The 21,138-nt window shown below is 59.1% G+C and overlaps 1 protein-coding gene across 2 annotated transcripts; it reads left to right on the top strand.

The window, feature by feature from the left end:
• Positions 1-687: 687 nt before the first annotated feature.
• On the top strand, positions 688-20,896 carry PIK3R2 (phosphoinositide-3-kinase regulatory subunit 2). Of its 2 annotated transcripts, none has more exons than XM_048287836.1 (16): positions 688-794; positions 7,608-8,331; positions 12,334-12,426; positions 12,811-12,873; positions 13,883-14,014; positions 14,217-14,418; positions 14,662-14,747; positions 15,036-15,141; positions 15,238-15,336; positions 15,492-15,672; positions 15,854-15,979; positions 16,268-16,410; positions 16,609-16,785; positions 17,006-17,077; positions 17,300-17,470; positions 17,745-20,896. In XM_048287836.1, the coding sequence occupies exons 2-16, from the start codon at positions 7,992-7,994 to the stop codon at positions 17,935-17,937; spliced, it is 2,184 nt and encodes a 727-aa protein (XP_048143793.1). In that variant the 5' UTR covers positions 688-794; positions 7,608-7,991; the 3' UTR covers positions 17,938-20,896. The 2 variants fall into 2 exon arrangements, with proteins under 2 accessions (XP_048143793.1, XP_048143794.1); XM_048287837.1 differs by lacking the exon at positions 688-794 and adding an exon at positions 4,811-5,052.
• The last annotated feature ends 242 nt before the right edge of the window (positions 20,897-21,138 follow it).

Here is a 21,138-nt window from a genome sequence, read left to right as displayed (position 1 = left end):
GTGCCCCGTTCCCGGTGCTGTCCCGGTGCTGTGCCCCGTTCCCGGTGCAGTCCCGGTGCTGTGCCCCGTTCCCGGTTCGATCCCGGTGCTGTGCCCTGTTCCCGGTTCGATCCCAGTGCTGTGCCCCGTTCCCGGTGCTGTCCCGGTGCTGTGCCCGGTTCCCGGTTCGATCCCGGTGCTGTGCCCCGTTCCCGGTGCAGTCCCGGTGCTGTGCCCCGTTCCCGGTTCGATCCCAGTGCTGTGCCCCGTTCCCGGTGCTGTCCCGGTGCTGTGCCCGGTTCCCGGTTCGATCCCAGTGCTGTGCCCCGTTCCCGGTGCTGTCCCGGTGCTGTGCCCCGTTCCCGGTTCGATCCCGGTGCTGTGCCCCGTTCCCGGTGCAGTCCCGGTGCTGTGCCCCGTTCCCGGTTCGATCCCGGTGCTGTGCCCCGTTCCCGGTGCGATCCCGGTGCCCGATGCGGTGCCCGCTCCGCTCACCACCAGGGGGCGCCGCCGCGCTCTCTCTCCGGGCCCCCTCGGCTCCTTCCGGAGCGGCTCGCGGGAGGGGCGGGGCCCCGATGGTGGTCGGGCCAGGGGAGGGGCGGGGCCGGAGTCTTCGGGCAGCTCCGTCCTCTGTCGTCTGCTCTCGGTTATTTCCGGGATTGGTTCGGGCAGTTCCGTTCTCTCTCGGCTACTGTCGGCTGTTTCCGGGGCGGGTTCGGGCAGTTCCGGCGGCGCTCGGGCCTGTCCCAGGCTCCGCCGGGCCGGAGGCAGCAGCGGGCTGGAGGCGAGCGGCGGCGGATGGGGCCGGCGGAGAGGTGGGACAGGGCCGGGAACGGCGGGATGGGGATCGGGGGGGTCGGGATCGGGGAGAGCGGCCCGGCATCGGAACCAGGCCCAGGGTGAACGTCGGGACCCCCCTCAGCGTGAGGCGCCCCGGGGCCTGGCGGGGAGCACCGGGATGGGCCCCGGGCCGAGGCTCTGTCCCTCATGGGGCAGCCTCGAGGATGTGCTCGGACCCTTCGGGAGGTGGTGGCGCAGGGTGTCCCACTGCCAGGGCAGTGCCACTGCCGTGTGGCTTCGTCGTGATGCCAGGGCTATGCCCCGCGGTCCCCCCAGGGCTGTCCCCGTGTCCTCTCTGTGCCCCCCGATCCCCCCCCGGGCTGTCTCTGTCCCCCCCGGTGCCGGAGCTGTGCCCCCCGATCCCCCCCGGGCTGTCCCTGTCCCCCCCGGTGCCGGGGCTGTGCCCCCCGATCCCCCCCGGGCTGTCCCTGTCCCCCCCGGTGCCCGGGCTGTGCCCCCCGATCCCCCCCGGGCTGTCCCTGTCCCCCCCAGTGCCCGGGCTGTGCCCCCCGATCCCCCCCGGGCTGTCCCTGTCCCCCCCAGTGCCCGGGCTGTGCCCACCGCTCCCCTCGGGTTCTCTGCAACCCAGCAGTGCCATCACAGAGTGCCCTGTGCCGCTGTCCCCACAGCGGTGACAGTGCAGGGACCCCCTCAGCACGGTGCAGTCCCCATTGCCGAGGCTCCTGGGGACCCCCGGGGGCGGTGAAACCAGAGTGGCCTTCCAAGGTCCCAGCTCTGTTTGTTCCCCCTGCCCGGGGTTAATTCGGCCCCAGCAGTTCCCAGGCTGGAGCTGGTGCCCCAGGGATGTGCCTGTCCGTCTGGACGTGCCAAATTCAGCTCAAGGGTGGCTTTGCTTTCTCTTAACATAGTATATCCCCCAAACCCTCGCTCTGGGATGAGCCAGCCCACTGCTTCCCAGGGAGGTTGGTCACTGTATTTCTTTTCCTTCTGTGGATATTTCTCATTGCCTTGAGGAGGAAAATTCCCATGGTCACGTACCTCCCAAATTGGGGTTCTGTGATCAATGGGAGATAAAGAAGCCAGGGGGCAAAACTGTTGAAAAATGAGAGCTGTGAAGAGCTGGAGTGGCCCCAGCGTTGCCTTTCAATGGAGCCGTGGCTGCCTCTCCTCCCATTAATGTGCGGCTTTGATTTCCCAAGCAGCTCTTGGAGCCGCTGGGGAACTGGCCCTGTGACTTTCTCTGTGAGAGCAGAGAATGGAGACAGCTGAGTAAATATAGCCTAAATCACTGCTTTCCTGGCCATTCCCCCACCCTTCCCTGACATGTGAAGGGCTGGTGTGTCCCCGAGGCTGGATTGGCCTCTGCTCCAGCCTTCCACGATGTGGGAAAGTCCAAGCCATGGTTTGGTTTCTTTGGTGACTCTCTTTGACGTGGGCAGCTCGTGCTTCCATCTGCCCGTGTGGTTCGTGGCACGGACTCGTTCCTCCTAAAGCTGATCTCTGCCCCAAAATCCCCCATTCCCAACTCGCTGGAACAAGGTTTTAAGCACACAGGAAAATCCTTTTGCCCGCAGTTGGGTCTCGCTTGGACAAAAGTGCTGGGTTGGAAAGGAAAGCGCGGCTCAGCTGGAATGTGGCGAGGAGCAGAGTGGTTTGCGGAGCCAGTTTGGAGCCGTGTCAGAGCTCCAAGTGCCGGGGTGTGTTTACAATGAAGAAGAGTATTTATAATATCGAGGGCTCTTTTAATTCCTCTGGGAATCTCTGGAGCCACAGCTTGGAGCTAAAGTAGCCTGGTAATGGAAGATAAAAAGCAGACAGAGGAAGGGATGGTGGATTTATCAAGTTGGAAGGTCTTGGCTTTCTCACCAATATCCAAATCATGCTGGTCTATTAACCTGGGTGCTTCTTACCTCGCCGGTTACTTCATGTGATTGCTGAGCTGTGCAGAGCTGCTAATAAATCATATAAATTCCAAATACCCTGGGGAATGTGATTTTAAGCAGATAAGTTAGCAAGAGCAGTTGGATTTTTTTTTTCATGTACTCAGGTTTTTTTTAGAACTGTGATTTTTTTGCCAAAATACAGCTCCTGAGTTTCTATATCCCTAAAGCCAGCTCTATAAATGCTCCTAAAATGGAATTAGTGTGTGCTTGCTGCATGGGGGATGGTGTAAAGGCAGCCTGGAGTGAGGTGATGGGGCTGGTGTTGGGTGCTGGGTCTTTCTCTGCTTGCTGCCAGCAAATAAAAGTCTCTGGCCAAGTAAAAAGCTCTTGTAGGGAGGAGGAGAAAGTTTCTGAGGTGGTTAAGAGAGAACAAGCTTCAGCTGGAGCAAGGACTTTCAGTGTCTGGAGAAGCCTCTGAACAGTATGAGAAGGCTTGGAGTCGGTGTGCAGACTGCCTGGGGTGCTCTCATGCTGTCCAGCCTTTGAGCAGGAGGTCCCTGGCACCTCCAGTGGTCTCCCAAAAGTGAGGAAGGTGTTGGTCATTCCTGATTTATTCAGCTCCTCATGTCCCTGCTAACCATGACATTGACCTTTTCAGTGAAGTATTTCAGATATTCCTTCACTTCCTCGGGCTTTGGTGAATAAAGCAAAATATTTAATGAAACTCAAGCATGAGCAGTAAATGCTCTGTGTCCCTGGCAAAGAGTGGCTTGTGGCTCTGGGCAGGAGCTGCTGCTCCTGGGAGATCTCTTGCTCCTGGCGATCTGTTGCTGGCTGGGAAGCATTTCTGGGGAAGAGAAGAGGCGAAAACGGCCTCGGCTGTCCCATGCCTGGCTCGGGCACGGCTCAGGCATAACTCCCCTCCTCCCCTGCAGCTTTTCCCTGTTTGGAAGGAAATACCAGCTGGCTTGGCAGCGCCGTGGCCAGCCCGGGCTCCAGCTCTCCCTGCTCCGCTGGCTGCTTCCCCAGGGGCAGCTGCTGGAGCGTGTCCAGCTCCGCTTCCCGCCCGCACCGGCTCCCCGCGGGCTCTCCCGGCTCCTTCCCCCACAGCTCCTCGTGGCACTGCTGCCTCCTCCATGGCCTCGCTCATGGCTCCAGCCTTGCGAGTCGTTTTTCCAGTCATTGTTCCTGCTGGGGAGGCAGCAGGCCCGGGAAGCTGCCTGGGAGCACAGGGATTTGCTGTGCTGTTTGTCCTGGCTATAAATCAGGGGTTGCCAAGCTCTTACCCTCCCTGCCTCTGCCACTCGGCATTGTGGGTGCTGGTGGGTACAGCACGATCTGTGACATGCTTGCCACTGCCAGCTTCAGGAGCTGAGGCCATCAGAGCTGCCCTGGCTGCGTGGGTCAGAAGGACGTGATGCAGCAGCAGATGTCACGGTGGCAGGCAATTCCCTGTCCATTTTTATTCCCATCCATCATTGCATTGTTCTATTTTCTCTTTTTGTTAAAGGAAAAGTTTGTTCTTTTTGTCTGTAACTTGCAGTTCAAAACTCAGTCTGGTGTTTGTTTTGCTTGCTGAGGATCTGATGTAACTTGGAGAGGTTGGAGCTGTGTATACTGTTGTGAGCATATTCTTCTTTTAAATATTTTTATGCATTCTTTCCCCTCACTGGAAGGAAAGTAACTCTCAATCTTGCTTCAATTCAAGCTGCACTTTGAACTGCATTTGGAACTGGGTTTAAAAAGCATAGGAACCACATTTAAAATGTTAAGATGCTTTTATTTATGTGCTGGGCACAGACAAAAAGACTTGTAATGTGTTTTTTGTTTCAAACCAATGTATTAAACAAAGCAAGTATTGACAGCAGTTAATGAATTGAGGGATTGTTTCTGGGCGCTGAGATAGATTTACCAAAGGTATTTAGCTGTCTGATGCATGGGATTTTCAGAGCAGCCTAAGCAAGTGCTCGCCAGCACAGACACACGAGGTTCCTCTCTGAGAGCCGAGCAAACCTGGAGCTGGGCCCAGCACAAATCTTTTGGCAAGGTGCTCCCTCTCTCCTGCTTGGAGGTGTGCTTCCAGCCGACAGGCTTGTGCGTGTCCCGGCCTCTCGGCGCTGCCTTCCTTCCAAAGAGCTGTTCCAGGGCTTTGGGAAGTGTGTGTTCCCAGTCCCCAAAAATTCCGTCAGCTGCTCTCCGAGGGTGCAGAGCTTTTCTGCAGCTCAGTCAGGGAAGCCTCTGGCTGGGTCCGTGGCAGGATAGAGGACAACTGTTGCCCCTGGAGAGGACAGTGCTGGCATTAGCCATGAGGATTTGGGTCTCCTGGGGGTCTCCTCACCCATGTTCACAAGCACTCAGTGCCCACCTGGGCTGAGTGTGGGGAAAGCAGGTGAGACTTCTCCAGGAATCTTCTGGCTCTGAGTTCTCTGGATTTTTTCATGTGCCCGGTGACCTGCTGGAACGTGGAGAGCGCGGTGGCACAGAGCTGTGCCTGCGTTCCCACCCCAGGGAAGAAGGTTGTGGAAGGAGTCGGTTGGAAGAAGCTGCGGGACCTGCTCTTTGGAGACACTCGGTGCTCCGGAGTCACCCTCCTCTTCCCACCCCTGCACGCAGATCTGCTTTTAAAAGTTACTGAACAAGTTTGCCAGGCCTGAGCATTTTGTCCTTCCAGCCTCTTCAGCTGCAGCGGCTTGTCGGAGGTGCCTGGAGTCGGGGCTGGGATCTGCGGGTGGAAGCTGGGGGGGTGCCTGTGGGGGACTATAGACCCTGCTGGGGATGGGCTCTGCTGCCTCTGGGTGCACTCTGGGGTCTGTCCTCCCCGGGAAGAGGGGGAGCTGCTGGCGCTGTGCCCAGCGGGCAGCAGCCACTCAGGCCCTTGGCAGTCAGACAGTGCCCCCGGCACTGTGACTCCACTCTGGGGGACCCTGACAGGCAGCACTCAGAGGGGCAGCTAGTAAGCCTGGTCATAAATCTCTCTTTATGCTGTGGATTATGAAGTAATATTTTCCTGGCTGGGGCTGGTTGGATTGGGGAAATGCGGGCCCTGCTGCGAGTTCCCTGCAGCCGCCATCCCAGCATGGTGGGAGCTTTCACAGCAGCTGTGCTGGGATGAGTTACTTCCCCTATGAACATCAGAAACCTCTGTAGAGTCTCTCCATGAATTCTGCAGTCTGGTGTTGCTCCTGGAGTTCTGGAGAAGCTCTCCAGCAAGCTGGATCAGGCTCAATCCTGTTCCCCACCCGCCTCTGGCCGCAAGTGCCTCACCTCCCCGCGGGCACTGCCTGTTCATTCATGGCAAAGACAGCCCGGCTGGGACGCCTGCCCGAGCTCAGGCAGGCGGTGCGGGCTCTGGCTGCTGCACAGGTTTCCTGTGCCATGGCCTCTTTGTGCCTTTTGTCCTTGTCAAGGGAAGGAGCCCTGGTGCCGAGCTGGAGAGCCTGGCTGCGGAGAGGTGGGGCTGGCTCCTCTCGGGGGACTCACCCCGGTCTCAGACTTTGTGGCAGCACGTGCAGCTGTGGCAGCACGTGCAGGTGTGGTGACACGTGCAGGGGCGATAACATGTGCAGGAGGAAAGAGGGACTTGTAGCTGATATGAACTGTAAGGTATTGCTGGCCCGGAAGGGTTATTTAGAAGCCCTGCAGATCACCACCGTTGGTGCCTGTCACAGAGTCCAACCGGCAGCCCTGGCTTTGTGCCATGCTTGGTTGTTCACTGACCCCTCTGGGAGGGTTGTCCTGGCTCCCTTTGCCTCCTTGCCTCCCTCTGCCCAGGCTCCCACAGCCCTGAGATGCACCTTCCTGCTCATTAATAGTTTTCAGATGAGACTCAAGAGTTTGAGCTGGGTTTGGTGGTTTCTGGGCCAAAACAGCTCAAGCCTTTAACAGGACCTGCACCGTTTCAGCAGGCCCAAGGTGTCCCTGGGAAAGCTGGTTTCTGGCTGCCCCGGTGCCTTGTAGGTCCGGTCCTCGACCACACGCCATTTCTGCGGGAACCAGAACTCTGGGATTTGCCTGAGGGAGGTGGAAAACTGGCCTGTGCAGCCGGGAGGGGATGGGAAAAGAGGATGTGCCTGGCTGGTGGGAACGTCCCGGCTCGTACATCTCTTCAACAACATGTTATAACCCAGGTTTATTCTTTTTGGTGGATTTCTGGGCAGGGCAGGCAGCATATTCAATTTCTCTCTGAATAGCTGAAAGGCAGTTAGGAGCTCTAAGTAGACTTGAAGGCTTCTAAAGATTATTTTAACTCCTCTTGCCTCCATCTCTGCAAAAAGAACCCGTGCCTGCGCTTGATGCTGTTGCTGCTTTTGAAAAATTCAAAAATTGACTTTTTGCTCAGAGCAAAGCTTTGAAGTGCTGCTCTGTGGGAATGGCAGTGCATCTCAAACGCCTTTTGCTGAAAGCGTGGTTAACCTACATTTGTGGGCAGCTCTCTTCAGAAGATGCCTTTGTGGGGGATTGCATGGCGAGATGTAAAGGTGAACTGTGAAATTTAATCGATTTAACAAGGGAAGGTTAAATCTGTTTGTTCTGCTCCTATTCAGGGCCTGCAGCTGGTGGGTGCAGGGTCACCCTTTTCTGTATGCAAAAGTTATCCTGCATAAAGGCTGTTTTGTCCCACTTGTTGTCTCCTTGTTTGCATAAGTGCTTCGAGGAGGGTAAGCTGAAGAAGCAGGGGTGAACCTCTTTAAGATGCAGAGCTGGTGCCTGGCTGTAGCAGAGAGGAGGCAGCGTTCCTGCCCACAGCCGCTGGCTCCTCACTTGCTTTTGGGAGTGTAAATCGGGATTAGCATGTCCTGGTTGGATCCAGAGCTCAGCATCAGCTGCTAGGTAGGAGAGAAACGAGTCCTGCCTCTCTCAGGTGAACCCCTAGTTTGAATGTTGGCGTGTTGGGAGGGTGTGGGGTGCCTGGCTGTGCAGTGACAAGTCTTCTTCTCTTTGCAGGCACTGGGAAGGGGAACATAGTGTGCCACGCTATTCCAGGCTGGAAGCCTACTGTGCTTTTCCTCCCCAGACCCCAAGAGACTGGCTTTTTTGGTGAAACAGACTCTGATCTCGGGTTTCTTTGCTGCATGCTCACTCACCAGTGCTGGATTATGTTCGTCTCCTTCTCCCTTTGCTCCATAATTTGGTTGAATCGTGGTTTCAAGCTAAGGAAAAGGGGCTGCACCTAAGCGCTCCGGGGCACCCAGACCAGGCTCCTGGTGTGCCGGTTCACACAGAGACAGTTCAGAGTGCTGATGGGGGAGAGCTGCCTCTGAGGGCCCTCCTCTCCCACCTGGAACGTGCTGCCTCACCCTTCAGAGCCCTTCTCCCCCGGCAGAGAGGATGGGCAGCACCGACGGCTTCCAGTACCGCGCGCTCTACCCCTACCGCAAGGAGCGCGAGGAGGACATTGACCTGCTGCCCGGAGACATCCTGGTCGTGAGCAAGGGGGCCCTGCAAGCCTTGGGCTTCAAAGATGGAGATGAGCAGACCCCCAATCAGATCGGGTGGATCCTGGGTGTCAACGAGCGCACCAAGCAGAAGGGGGACTTTCCTGGCACCTACGTGGAGTACGTGGGGCCGGTGAAAATCGCCGTCCCTTCGCACCGACCCCGAGTGCAGAGACCTCTGCCCGCCACGCCAGGGGCCAGCGGCTGCCGGCTGCCCGAGGCTCTGGAGCAAGGTAAGCCCTGCTGTGTGCCCTGTTGCTCCGGGATACGTCCAGTCTCGCTGTGTGACAGATGAGAGTGTGTGAGTGGCTTTGTAGGACAGCGGTGAAACCCTCAGCTCAGCAGCACTGGGTTGCCCCACCAGCAGCAGTGCAGTTGAGCCGCAGCCAAAAGCTGGCCTCTGTCAGTCCTGGCCCAGAGAAAAGCACTTTGTTCCTCCAGCTTGCCAATCTGCTCAGCAGAGCTTCCTGGGGCAAGCCTTGTCCCACTCTTACTGCTCCAAGATCTTTCTCCTTCTCTGTTGTGCAACCAGCCAGGATCCCCATGGTCCCTCTCCCTGCTCCACTGACTTTTGCCAGGCTGCCTCCCTTCAGGGTAAGTCCTGACCTCTCTCAGCCACCACCTCCCCGACTCTGCAGTGCCTGGGGCAGTGCTCCCTGCCAAGAGCTGCTCAGCCCTGCTGAGAGACACAATTACTTGTCTCTGGGCAAGAGGAGAAAAGTCAGGGTCTAAAAGAGCGCTTCTGAGAACTGGAGCTAATTGCTTGTCTGCCTGGCAGCCAGCCCTCCCCGCGGGTCGCTGAGCCCTCGCTGGGGCTGGGCAGCCACCCTGGAGCTGGGCATGGGCTGTCCTGCACCTGCGGCTGCCTCCCAGCTGGCCTGGCCTTGGCACGGACCCGGTCCAGGAGTGCCAACGTGCCTCAGCCCTGCCTGTGGAGCTGTGGCATCTGCCTGCTCTTAGCCTCTTTTTTTGGCTCCCAGGCACACAAACCCTGTGGCCAGGGCTCAGCAGCCCCTGGGTTCTCTCCTTCTACTCTTCCTTTGTGAGACTCCCACCTGCAGTGCTGAGTCTGGATCTGGAGTCCTCAGCACAAGAAAGATGTGGACCTGTTGGAGTGAGTCCAGGGGAGGTCACGGAAATGCTCCGAGGGCTGGAGCCCCTCTGCTCTGGAGACAGGCTGGGAGAGCTGGGGGTGCTCACCTGGAGAAGAGAAGGATCTGGGAGACCTTACTGTGGCCTTCCAGTACTTAAAGGGAGCTTATATAAAAGAGGGAGAGAAGCTTCTTATACAGGCAGATAGTGATAGGACAAGGGGGAAGATTTAAATTAAAACAGGGAGAGATTTAGATTAGATATTGGGAAGAAATTCCTGACTGTGAGGGTGGTGAGGCCCTGGCACAGGTTTCCCAGAGCAGCTGTGGCTGCCCCATCCCTGGAAGTGTTCCAGGTCAGGCTGGATGGAGCTTGGAGCAACTTAATCTAGTGGAATTAGGCAGGGGGGTTTTAACTGGGTGATCTTTTAAGGTCCCTTCCAATCCAAACCATTCCAGGATTCTCTGAGGGGTGACAGCCACACTTTGCCTTCCCATGCCTTGCAGAAGACCCTGTGCTGGTGTACATGGGAGGAGTGGGGTCAGCAGCAGGAGCTGGAGGGTGCCAGGGAACGCTCCCAGCTGGCATTGCTGTGTCCTCCCCATCCCTCTCTGCCTGGAAGCCACAGCTACCCCAGCAGATACTTCTGGCTATGTGAAAATACCTCTGGGTCTTACAAAACCGGGGTTGTGGGGCTGGTGCAGCTCCCTGCAGCTGCCTCTCTCGCTCCTGCTCCCGGAGCCGGAGGGGCGGCCCCAGGAAACATCTCCGCAGGGTGGGAATGCGGCCGGGCCCTGCGTGCGTTTGGGTTGGCAGCGAGAGCCTGACCTGAGTCATCCCGCTCGCAACCTGCCTTTCCAAGAAAGCAGCTCCTCTTGGGAGCCTGGGATGTGCTCTGTGCTGGATGTGCTGGCCTCGCCTGCATCCAGCCCGGTGCTCCCTCGGGGGCTGGATTTCTGCCCTCATCGGCTCTCCCCTCTTCTCAAGGGGGCTTGGTGGAGGCGTGTCTGGGCAATCAAAGCCACCGGTGGGGTCTCTGGGAGGTGGAAAAAGATACGTGCCAAAGCTCCTGAAACACAGAAAAGAAATTTGGGAAGGAAACCAAAAGCTGGCCTCTGCCTGGAGATGGAGGGTGGGGTACCAGGGCACATGAGGGCAGTGCCAGCCCTGTCCCCTCTGGGTGTATCCCCAGAGCCAACCTCCACTCTGGGCACAGGCAGGGCCTGCAGGGAGGCAGTTCAAACACCCGGAGCCATTTTACACTCAGCCTGCAGGTTTGATCCCCATATGGGCCATTCACTTAAGAGCTGGTCTTGAAGATCCTTGTGGGTCCCTTCCAGCTCAGGATATTCTGTGATTCTTTATTTCTGTATTCTGTATTCTGCTGGGGAGACACATTTTTGCAATGGAAAAACCGTATTTGAGCCAAGCCTGTCTTACTTCTTCATGGTCTGCACTTAAGGAGGTGCAGAACCGTTTCCTGGCTGCCCCACAAAGCTCCTTCCCTGCTTCCCAGGTCCTGCCCTGGCTTGCAGGGACCCCTTAGCCCCTCAGTGTCACTCGTGGAGCAGGGCCAGTGCCACAGCTGTCCCGCAGCCCGGGAGCAGGGCTGGCCGCGCGGAGCAGCGAGACCCAGCGTGTTCTGCCAGTGGATTTACGAGCTGCTGGTGTTTGCCTTCCGCAGAGAACACGAGCGGAAAATGCGGCTCGGGAATATTTCCGCAGCTGCCCGGGCCGTGCTGTGAGCAGCCTTGTTCGCGGCAGCCCAGCCCGGAGGCCCGGCAGGCTCAGGAGTCGCTGCTGGCTCCAGCTCTGTGCCTGACAAAAAAAGACAAGCTGCTGCCTGCTGAAGCAGCACATTCCCGGCCGGGCCACGTGGGCAGCACCAGTATTTACTCTCCCTTCAGCCCTTCCCAAGGGTCAGGCTGGGAGCTGCCAGCCTGGAAGCTTGCCTGCAGCTTCCCCACCCCAACCCGCACCACGCTGGGCCCCTTTCCATGCCCAGGGGCTCGCTCCAGGGGGGGATTGTCCCCCCCGCTCCAGTAGCACAGGCTCTTGCAGAGCTGCTGGGTGCCTGACCCGTGTGCTTCCCTTCCCATGGCTGTTCCGTCTCCCCTCGAGCCCGTGGGTGCAGGAGGCTGAGCTGGGTGCGCAGTTCCAGCTTGCTGTGCCTCGTGGTGAGACCCCACCAGGCGAGTTCGGGTCAGATCCATGACAACGGAGCTGTTTCGCAATGGGGAGCAGCCTTTTGCCTCTGCCTCTGCAGAGTGGAGCGTGCTGGGTGTCCTCACCCACTGTGGGCTCCCCAGGGTCTGCCGGGTGCTGTGAACCAGCCCAGAGGAGCCTCCTGCTCCGGCTGGTGCTCCTTTGGAAGCGGGATGGAGCCTGGCACCGCTTATCCTTCGGCAAACCTCCTGCTGGCAGCTCCTCAGCCAGGCCTGTGTGCTCATGCCCCGGCATGCACGGAGGAAGGGGGTGCCTGGAGCCAGAACCTCAAGATTTTCTGGAAGTGGCAGTGAAATACCACCCGACACGGGGCTGCACATCCCCCAGGAATGGGGGGACCCTGGTCCCGTGCCACGGGCTGTCTGCCCTGTAGCAGCTTGCACAGAGGCTTGTGGGCTCACGGGGAGGGGGAGGCACAGGGCCGGTTTCCATGTTAAACGAGCAATCAAGGGCAGGAATTTGCTGACATGGCGTTGTGTCTGAATCGCTGGATTAATCACAGCTCACCACGACGAGCAAATCGAGCTCCCTGGCCCCGCTTTGCTGCCAGCCCTGCGCAGCCCCTGTGCTGGGCAGGGACCCAGCCCTGAGCTCCAGGAGCCCTGGTAACCCCTGTCCTGCCTGCCCGGGGGGGTGTGAGTTCCCAGGGGGATGGGCTCTGTCTCCAAGCCTCTGCAGGGAGCAGTAGAGATCTCCCTGCGCACACCCAGTCAGGGCTGGAGCTCAACAAGTGCTGTGCTGGCTCCTGGACAGGTTCCTCGCAGGCTCCATGCTGTGTTTGCCTGGGTCACAGCCTCACAGCAGGGGCCACGGCTTTCCTTGCCCCTGTTGGGAGTTGCCTGGGTTGTGCCCTGGCCCAGCTCTGCTGCTGAGGGCTGAGCTGGTGCTGAGCCCTTCTCTCCCTCCCTCTCCCCCAGGGTCTCCTCTCCCGGACTTGCAGGAGCAGTTCAGCCCTCCCGAGGTTGCTCCGCCTCTCCTGGTGAAGCTGGTGGAAGCTATTGAGAAGAAAGGTAAGGGGGCAATGCTGAGCACTGGGGGGGCTGATACACCCCAAAAACCCACAATGGGAGCTGAGCTCTGTGGGACACACAGGAAACAGCTGCTCTCATGTTTCTCCCTGGGTTGAGCTGCTGAGGCCTATGAGGGTGATTGGTTTGAGCACCTACACACTCTGGGTGGGTGCTGGGGTTTGGGAAGCGCTTACAGCCTGGATCTGTGCCATGGTGGAGAAATGGGGCCACTGAACCGGGTGTCCTGGGGGGCCACCCAGGGGCCAGACTCTGCAGGGGGTTGGCTTGGACGCCATCCAGGCCTGGTTGGCCGTGCCACAGCCATTGGCTGGCACTGAAACGATGCCTGTGCTGGAGCTGACAGCAGTGTCCCCCCTTCTGCAGGGTTGGACAGCGAGATGCTGTACAGGACATCTGGCTCCGAACTGAGGCAGGCGCTGAGAACCGGTAAGAACCAGCTCGGTGCGGTGGAGGCGAATCGGCTCAGATGGAGGAGATTAGTGGATGTGACAGCGCCAGCAGTAATGCAATCCAGGCCAGGCTCGCCTGTCCCCGGCAGTTCCTGACTCCCAGCACGCTGCCTCTGGGGCTGGGCTGTTCCCCATCCCAAAATGCCTTGTCCTGCATGGAAGGGATGGGACAGAGGGGATTCTGGCACCATCCGTGGGGGGCAACAAAGGGATGTGGTGCTGGCTCAGAGACTCGCAGGCAAACAAGTGAACCCCTGTGCTTGTCACCCGCTGTCTTTGGGGTGCTCTGCTGATGGGCTGCTGGAGGCTCCTCTGGCTCTGTCACGCCACTAATAAGCAGGAGAGGATCTTTCAGCTCAGCTTGGTGGCTGGAGCCATGGCTCCATGGTGCTGGCAGCTGATGTCTCTGCCGGGGAGCCCTGGGAGCCGTCTGCCTCTCAGCTGGGCTGGGGCCTCATCCGGCACCACGCTGGCGAGTCTCCTCCCGCAGACGTTTCCGCAAACCCCAACCACGCGGTGCTGTCAGCCCGGGCTGTGCTCTTGCAGGAGCGAGGGACAGGCTTTATGTGCTTCCCAAAATCCTGTGTTCGAGGGAGGTATTTTCCCTGTTCGGTTTCAGTGTGTGGCTGCCCAGTCTGTGCTCAACTCTTGCTGGCAGTGGGGAGTAAAACTCTCACCCAAGCTATGGCTGCCTAGAATTCCTGTGTTGGGGCTCATGGCAAAGGGTGTGGGTACCCAAAATGACCTCTGCCCTCTCCCAAAGGAGCTGCCAGGGTTCCCAGAGCCAGCTGACTTCTGGGGTGCATTTCAGGCATCCTCTGTCACATGGGCTGCCCAAGGGCTGCTTGAGCTCCCTCGTGGTGCTGTGTCCCATGATAGCTGGCTGGTGTGTGATGGTTTCTGGGATGGGTGTTGGCAGCACCAGAGCTGCCAGCTGGGTGTGCAGTGCTGTGTCCACCTCCCATGGGAAATCTGTGCCCTGGCAGATTGGACCCTGGGTGACCTGGAGCCCCTGGACGTGCACTCCCTGGGCGAGGCACTGCGAGGTTACCTGCAGGACCTGCCCTCCCCCGTGGTACCAGTGTCGGTGCACGGAGACATCCTTCGCATCCTGCAGGGTAAGGGCCTCCCCCTGGCTGCCTTGGGAATGGGCAGCTGGGTGGGATGGACACATCTGGGATATTAAAATAATTCCTGTCCCTTTGGGGCCTGGCACATGGCCCCCACCGCTGCCAGCGCTCCTGTGCTGTGACGCAGCCGGAGCGTGGAGAGTGGTGCCGGCTGTCCCAGCTCTTCCCTCGTGTCTTGTTCTTTCCCCAGAGATCCCCCAGCCAGAGAATTGCCGGAAGCAGCTGCAGCTGGCCCTGGAGTCGCCTGCAGTCCCGCTGCAGAACACGCTCACCCTGCAGTTCCTGCTCCGGCATCTGGGGAAGGTATCGCAGCAGGCCGAGAGCAACAGCCTCCACCCTCGGGCCCTGGGAGAGATCTTCGGCCCCCTTCTCCTTCGGCTGCCTGGTGCCAGGTACGTGAGGCTTTTGGTTCCAGCAGTGTTCCCAGCTTCGGCCACTGTGCCTGCCAGGACGAGGAGTCCAGCCTGGAACAGCAGGGCTGCCTGCTGGGCTGCACGTGGGGTTAAACTGCTGGCAGCACTCAGAGGTGTCAGCCTGGGGTCTGGCAGCTGGGATGAGCCAGCTGACCCCAGGGGACCTGGGAGCAGTTCTCCTCTGCAACTGCTGTTCTTAACTTGCCTCTTCTCTCCCTGCAGCCCAGAATTGAGCCCTGACTTCTCCGTGCTGTTTTTGGAGACACTTCTGCAGGCAAAGGAGCTGGAGCCGGAACAGTTGCCTCCAGGTATTGCAATACCCCTCCTTGGGGCCTGGGGCGCTGGCATTTGTGAGTGTGGACTCTCTGCCCCCACAGCTGGGTTGCCAAGGGCGTTTTGATAGCCCAGCTGTGCCTGGAGGCCGGCTCAAGGTGTTGAGCTGCTGGAGATGTGCCTGGAGCAGCTCCAGGCAATGTAGTGGCCAAGGGGCCTTCCTGGGCCAGTCACTGCAGGGAGGGAGACTCAGCACTCCAAGGGATTGCCAGTGGGGAGCTGGGATTCGGGCTCACCCTGTTTCAACCCTCCTGCTCTCACAGCCCTGCCTCCCAAACCACCGAAGCCAAAGCCCAGCACAGCCAGCCTGGCCAATGGGAACAACGCGCCCTTGCAGGACGCCGAGTGGTACTGGGGGGACATTTCTCGGTAAGGGGGTGACTGGAGGCTCACACCTGGGGTGCCCTGTCCATCAGGGGAGCCTTGGGGCCACCTCACAGGCCGTGACAATCCTGTTCCTTGCAGGGAGGAGGTGAATGAGAAGCTTCGGGACACACCAGATGGGACCTTCTTGGTGCGTGATGCCTCCAGCAAGATCCAGGGGGAATACACACTCACGCTCAGGTAGGGCTCTGGGGTCCTCTGGGAGCTGGGATCCCCTGGGAGCCTCTGGGGTGCAGCTCTTGGGACACATCCCAGCTGCAGGGATGCCAAGATCTCTGGCTGGTGTAGGGTGCTGGGGTGGTGGTAAGCACCTTCTCCTCTCCCCTCCACTACAGGAAGGGAGGCAATAACAAGCTGATCAAGATCTTCCATCGGGAGGGCAAGTACGGCTTCTCGGAGCCCCTGACTTTCGGCTCTGTGGTGGAACTCATCACCCATTACCGGCACGAGTCGCTCGCCCAGTACAACGCCAAGCTGGACACCAGGCTGCTCTACCCCATCTCCAAGTACCAGCAGGTGAGGCGTACAGGGACATGGCTGGCAAGCACAGCCTGAACCAGGGGCGTTTGCTCAGCCATCCCTGCCCCTTTGGTAGATGCCGATGTCCCATCCCTCTCCCTGTGTGCTGGAATGTTTTGTTGTGGGGTTTTGTGGGACCAGCTGGAGCAGGTCCTGACTGCGGCTCTGCCTGTGGCAGGACCAGGTGGTGAAGGAGGACAGTGTGGAAGCTGTGGGGGAGCAGTTGAAGGTTTATCACCAGCAATACCAGGACAAGAGCTGGGAGTACGACCTGCTGTATGAGGAGTACACACGCACGTCCCAGGTACGTGGGCACTGCCTTCCCCATGGACTGCCTGACACCCCCAAGGGCTGCTCTGTCACCCCCTCAGTGCTGGCAGCCACCCTGCTATGCACAGGGGAGACCAGAGATTGGGCACCCACCTGCTGCCCCATTTGTCAGCTCATGGACTTTGAGGGACTCCCCAGAGGATGTGCTTTGAGGAGAGGGATATTTTGCCTGCAGCAAGGACAGAGCTGCTTTGGGGAAGTTGAAAGAGGGGATGCAAATGTGCAGAAAAGTTCCTCAGCTTTTCCCTCCCTTCTCTCCCAGGAGCTGCAGATGAAGAGGACGGCAATCGAGGCCTTCAACGAGACGATCAAGATCTTTGAGGAGCAGTGTCAGACACAGGAGAAGTGCAGCAAGGAGTACATTGAGCGCTTCCGGAGGGAGGGCAACGAGAAGGAGGTGCAACGGTGAGGATGGGGGTGGTGGTGGCCTGCCCTGCCTGGAGAAGGGCTCCAGGGGCTGGAAGGATCCTCCTGGCTCAGCACAGAGCCGAGGCACGCGGACTCCTTGTCTCTCCAGCAGCGTGCTGTGGGCTGGAGCTGGCAGGCTGCCTCCTCCACCTCCCCCACTCTGGCTCACAGCCTAAACCCCCCTCTTTCTCCCAGGATCCTCATGAACTCTGAGAAGCTCAAGTCCCGCATCACAGAGATCCACGACAGCAAGATGAAGCTGGAGCAGGACCTGAAGAAACAAGCCTCGGAGAACCGGGAGATCGACAAGCGCATGAACAGCCTCAAGCCAGACCTGATGCAGCTGCGCAAGCTGCGGGACCAGTACTTGGTGTACGTAGTGCCCCCGCAGCGCGGCCCGGGAGCCAGCCGGCTGCCTCCTCCGGGGCTCCGGGGCTCGTTGGACCGGCTTGCGGCCCGCTGGGGGCAGGAGCCGCTCCCGCAGCGCGGCCTCGGGGCTCGGCGGTCCCTGGCAGCGGCGGCTGCTGCCCTCTGGTGACGGCCACGCCCGGGGCTCGCTGCAGCTGCGCTCAGCTCTGCCCTCCTTCCCCAGGTGGCTGACGCAGAAGGGTGCCCGACAGAAGAAGATCAACGAGTGGCTGGGCATCAAGAACGAGACAGAGGAGTGAGTGTCCGGCTCGTGTGCTGTGGGGTTTGGGGGATGTGGGAGCACAGGCTGCCAGCTGGTTCTGCCTGTGCTGCAGCCCTGGGTAAATCCCAGCTCCCTGACCGGGGGATGAAGATGTCTTCCCTGCTGGATGGGCGATGGTAGCTAGCAGTGTGGGAGTGGTGTGGGAGCCTTGTGCCTAGATTCAGGGAGTCTGACCCTGCCTGTGCTCGATTGCAGCCAGTACTCCATGATGGATGACGAGGAGGAGCTGCCCCACCACGAGGAGCGGACGTGGTACGTGGGGAAGATCAACCGCGTGCAGGCAGAGGAGATGCTGTGCGGGAAACGGGACGGCACCTTCCTGATCCGTGAGAGCAGCCAGAAGGGCTGCTACGCCTGCTCCGTGGTGTGAGTATCCCTGTGCAGGTGGGATGGGATGGGATGGGATGGGATGGGATGGGATGGGATGGGATGGGATGGGATGGGATGGGATGGGGCTGGCCCAGGCTGTGTTCCCACATCGCTCCACCTTCCCCTTGCCAGATCCTGGAGGTGACAGCTCCCATCTGCCTTGGCTTCTCCTGCCAGGGCCAGGTGTATCTTTACGTTGCTTTGGTGGCCCTGCTCATGCTCCTCTGTCCCTGTGCCACTGCTGACCCAGGCTCCCATGTCTCCCTGGCAGGGTGGACGGTGACACCAAGCACTGCGTGATCTACAAGACAGCGACGGGCTATGGGTTCGCTGAACCCTACAACCTCTACGCCTCCCTCAAGGACCTGGTCTTGCACTACAAGCACACGTCCCTGGTGCAGCACAATGACTCCCTGAATGTCACGCTGGCTCACCCGGTCCTTTCCCAGCCACCAGCCAGATGAGCAGCCCATACACAACACAACAGCTGCCTTCAGCTTCTCCCCAGGGCACTGCTTTCTGGCTCTGGACTCTTGCACCCTGTATAGTTGAGTCTCTGTGCTCCTGCTCCTTCAGAGCCTCTGAGATGTCTGTGACCGTTCCTGATGTCCCTCTTGGTCAGTAGCTGAAACCCGTGTTGGCTGATGGGACAGAAAGGCTGGGCTGTAGATTCCCAGTGGGCTCCAGCCTCTAGGAGGTGGGATCCAGTTGTGATTGAATTGCTGGGGGCAAGCACAGCCCCCTCCCCTTCCGTGATAAGCAGGTCAGATCCCCTTCTTGCTGGCAGGTCGCCCCGCTACGCATCACTGTAGAGCTTTGGTTCCTGATTCCTCGGTGCTGTGCCCGAGGGGTTCCCTGCCTGGACACCGGAGGAGGCGGAGGAGGAGGCTCCATTGAGCGTGCGCATCCTTCACTCTCGCTTCCCTCGGTGGCCTTGCAGGCTGTGATGGTGTCTGGTACGAGGGGTGCTGCTCTTGCATGCAGAGACACACTTAGGAAGGAGAATCCTCCATGGGGCTCCCCGGCCGAGATCCTCGCTCCGTGCTGTGCCCCACCTCGCCACCATTCCCTCCTGTCATAACCACCTCTGGAGTGTTGCTGCCTGGGCAGGGAGGATCAGCTTAGCCGTGAATCTCCCGCCTTAGTTGTGCCAGTGAAGCTGTGAAATCCGTGTTGGTACCTGTGTTTTTCCTGGCAGCATCTGTGGGATGCACAGCTCGTTGTTTCCGGCCGGTTTCGGTGACTCTGCACACGTAACCCGTTGAAGCTGACTGTAGCTCTGTAAATATGGTTCTTTTTGTGACCAGCTGCTCCCCTGGTGCTGGTGTTTGCTGAGCCCCCAGTGCCACCCCCAGCATGGGCAGCAGCTGCCAGGCTGCCACAGCCTCGGGCCCTGCAGCTGTAGCAGGAGAGGGCCGGAGTCCAGCACACACTACGAGCCCTACCTGGAATGAAGGACCTCTCTGCTGCAGGAGGACACATCTGTGGGGCCCAGGGCATGCTGAAGTGTATCTGCATGATGGTGAACTACGAATGCAAAGCACTTACTATCGTGGGTACTGTATGGGGGCCGGGCAGGGCTGCCCACCACAGCTGGCTGCTGCGGGCAGGGTGCTGTATCTGAGCTCAGAGGGCCCCAGGGCAGCCCAGGTGGGCCTGGAAGAGCTTTAAAAGCTGAGCTGAGAGTTGAGGCTGTGGTGGCATTTGCTTTCCTGGGTTATCTCAGCTGCCTGGCTGGAGGAGAGCATTCTTGGTCCTCTTGATTTGCCAGAGTGGCTCGTTCCCTCTCAGAGGCTCCTCCTTGGGACAGGCTGGTGGATGCCATGGACTTTGGTGCTTCTGTTTCCCATTGCAGCTTGGATTCTGCCGGATCCATGGGATGCTCTGTGCTCGTGCTGTGCCTGCATCCTGCCCTTGATGTGCCACCTGCGTTGGGGACCACGCTGTCCCTCCCTCTCCGGCCTGCTCTGCTGCTTGCCTTGGTCTGGGCAGGTCCCCAGATCCTTCTGGAGCTGGGGTTGCTGGAGCAAACATCCCATTCCTGGTTGCTTGTGGCAGCTCTCCCATGCTCAACTGTACAGCCCCCGTTCCCTGCGTGTCCTCTCCAGGCCCTGGGCCCTGGTTTTGGGTCTGGTTTGTCAGTGTTTGGTGCTCAGGTGCAGGCAGTGAGTTGGGGGTTGGTTTTGGGGATCACTTGGGAAAAGCTGCCAGGGATAATTAAGGGAATAGTTGGGGCTTGGGCATGTGAGAGATGAGGGCACATGGGACTGGGGCAGGGAGGCTCAGTCCTCACAGCCCTTTCCAGAGGCCTCCTGTGGAGTGGCCAGGGGGGCTGCACCAACACTCCAAAGCTTTGTTAGTGTCCCACACCTTTTCAGCCTGGGGACTCTGCTGGTCCTGTGCTTATCCCTGCACTTCCAGCACATCCCCACATCACAGGACAGGATGCAGGCAGATGGGATCCTCAGCCTCTCACCCCATGGGCTCCACGTTCTTCGACCACCACCCCTCAACGTGAGCTTGAGGCCAGTCCTGCTGGAGGGTTTGCTCCCGGCTCATGCCAGGACCTGCTGAGCATCCGGGAGAGTCTCAGCTTGAAGCTGTCACCTGTCAACACTCGCTTGGTGCTCACCTGGCTCTGCTGCCCAGGGAAATTCCAGCTTCTCTTTATCCTGTGTTTTTATCCTTTTGGCTGAATTTCTGTTGTTCTCCCCATGCTGTCCCCTCCTGCTGTCCAGCCGCAGCCCAAGGGGTGTCATGGTCACCCCTCTGCACCTTCCAGCACTGCCTTCTCTGCCCGCTGGCGGCCTGTCCTTGACAGGGCACTGCTCACGTCCTGTGTACGAAGAGGAGGAAGATGCCCTTCCGCAGGGCTGCCTTTCCCTGACGGTGCTTCACTTGGCTCCCTGAACAGCAGCTTTTCCCTGCTCTCCCCGGGGTGGAAGCCCCGCCTGGAGCTCCCCCAGCATAAGCTCGTTGTGATTTGTCCTTTGCTGCTTTGGCTCGTTCTGAACCCGGCCATGTTTCGAGGCGCTGGGCTGTGCTTTGCTGCTTATGACCCCCACGTCCCCCAGCCGAGCCACACACCTGCGTCCCGTGGGTGCCACCTGGCTCTTCCTGCTCCCCGGGGCACAGTTTGGGACTCATCCCTCCATGTCCCTGCTCGGGGGGCTCCAGGCTCCCCCATTTAACCCCCAAGGGCTCTGGTGTCAGCTTTGTGCTCGGAGAGGACGTGGCGGCTGCGTGAGGTTTTAGTTTCTAGGTATATGCAATAAAGAATAACCTGCCCCCCGAGCTGTACCGTTACCAGCAGTAGTGCTCTCTGCTCTTTCTGTTGATGTTTACTAATGTAAACCCAGTATTTGTTACTGTAAGAGGATTTTTTTTTTTGTACGGTACTTCGAAAAAACCCACAAAAACAACCAAAAAAAAAAAAAAAAAAAAAAGAAGAAAGAAATAAACAGAGTTAAATGAACCAGGCTGCTGGATTGCTGTGGGAGGTTGTGCGGGGGCGGGAGGGTGGTAGGGCTGTGCCCCATTTCCTGGGCTGGGTGCAGGATGTGACCCATCCTGCCAGGATTGTGCTCCCCGGGTTTGTAGGGCTGGGGCACGTGGGGACCAGGGCTGAGAAACGGTCGGAAACAGCGGCCACACACGGGGAAAGT

Source organism: Corvus hawaiiensis, chromosome 28 (assembly GCF_020740725.1).
Source record: "Corvus hawaiiensis isolate bCorHaw1 chromosome 28, bCorHaw1.pri.cur, whole genome shotgun sequence".
NCBI classification, from domain to species: Eukaryota; Metazoa; Chordata; class Aves; order Passeriformes; family Corvidae; genus Corvus; species Corvus hawaiiensis.
Note: the sequence above shows the minus strand (reverse complement) of the source record. Positions and strands in the feature narration are given on the sequence as shown.

Coding starts and splice junctions, on each gene's coding strand:
- PIK3R2 (XM_048287836.1), top strand. CDS start 7,992: ATGGGCAGCACCGACGGCTTCCAGTACCGCGCGCTCTACCCCTACCGC. Junction 8,332..12,333: donor GCCCGAGGCTCTGGAGCAAG/GTAAGCCCTGCT, acceptor CCTCTCCCCCAG/GGTCTCCTCTCCCGGACTTG. Junction 16,411..16,608: donor AACGAGAAGGAGGTGCAACG/GTGAGGATGGGG, acceptor TCTTTCTCCCAG/GATCCTCATGAACTCTGAGA.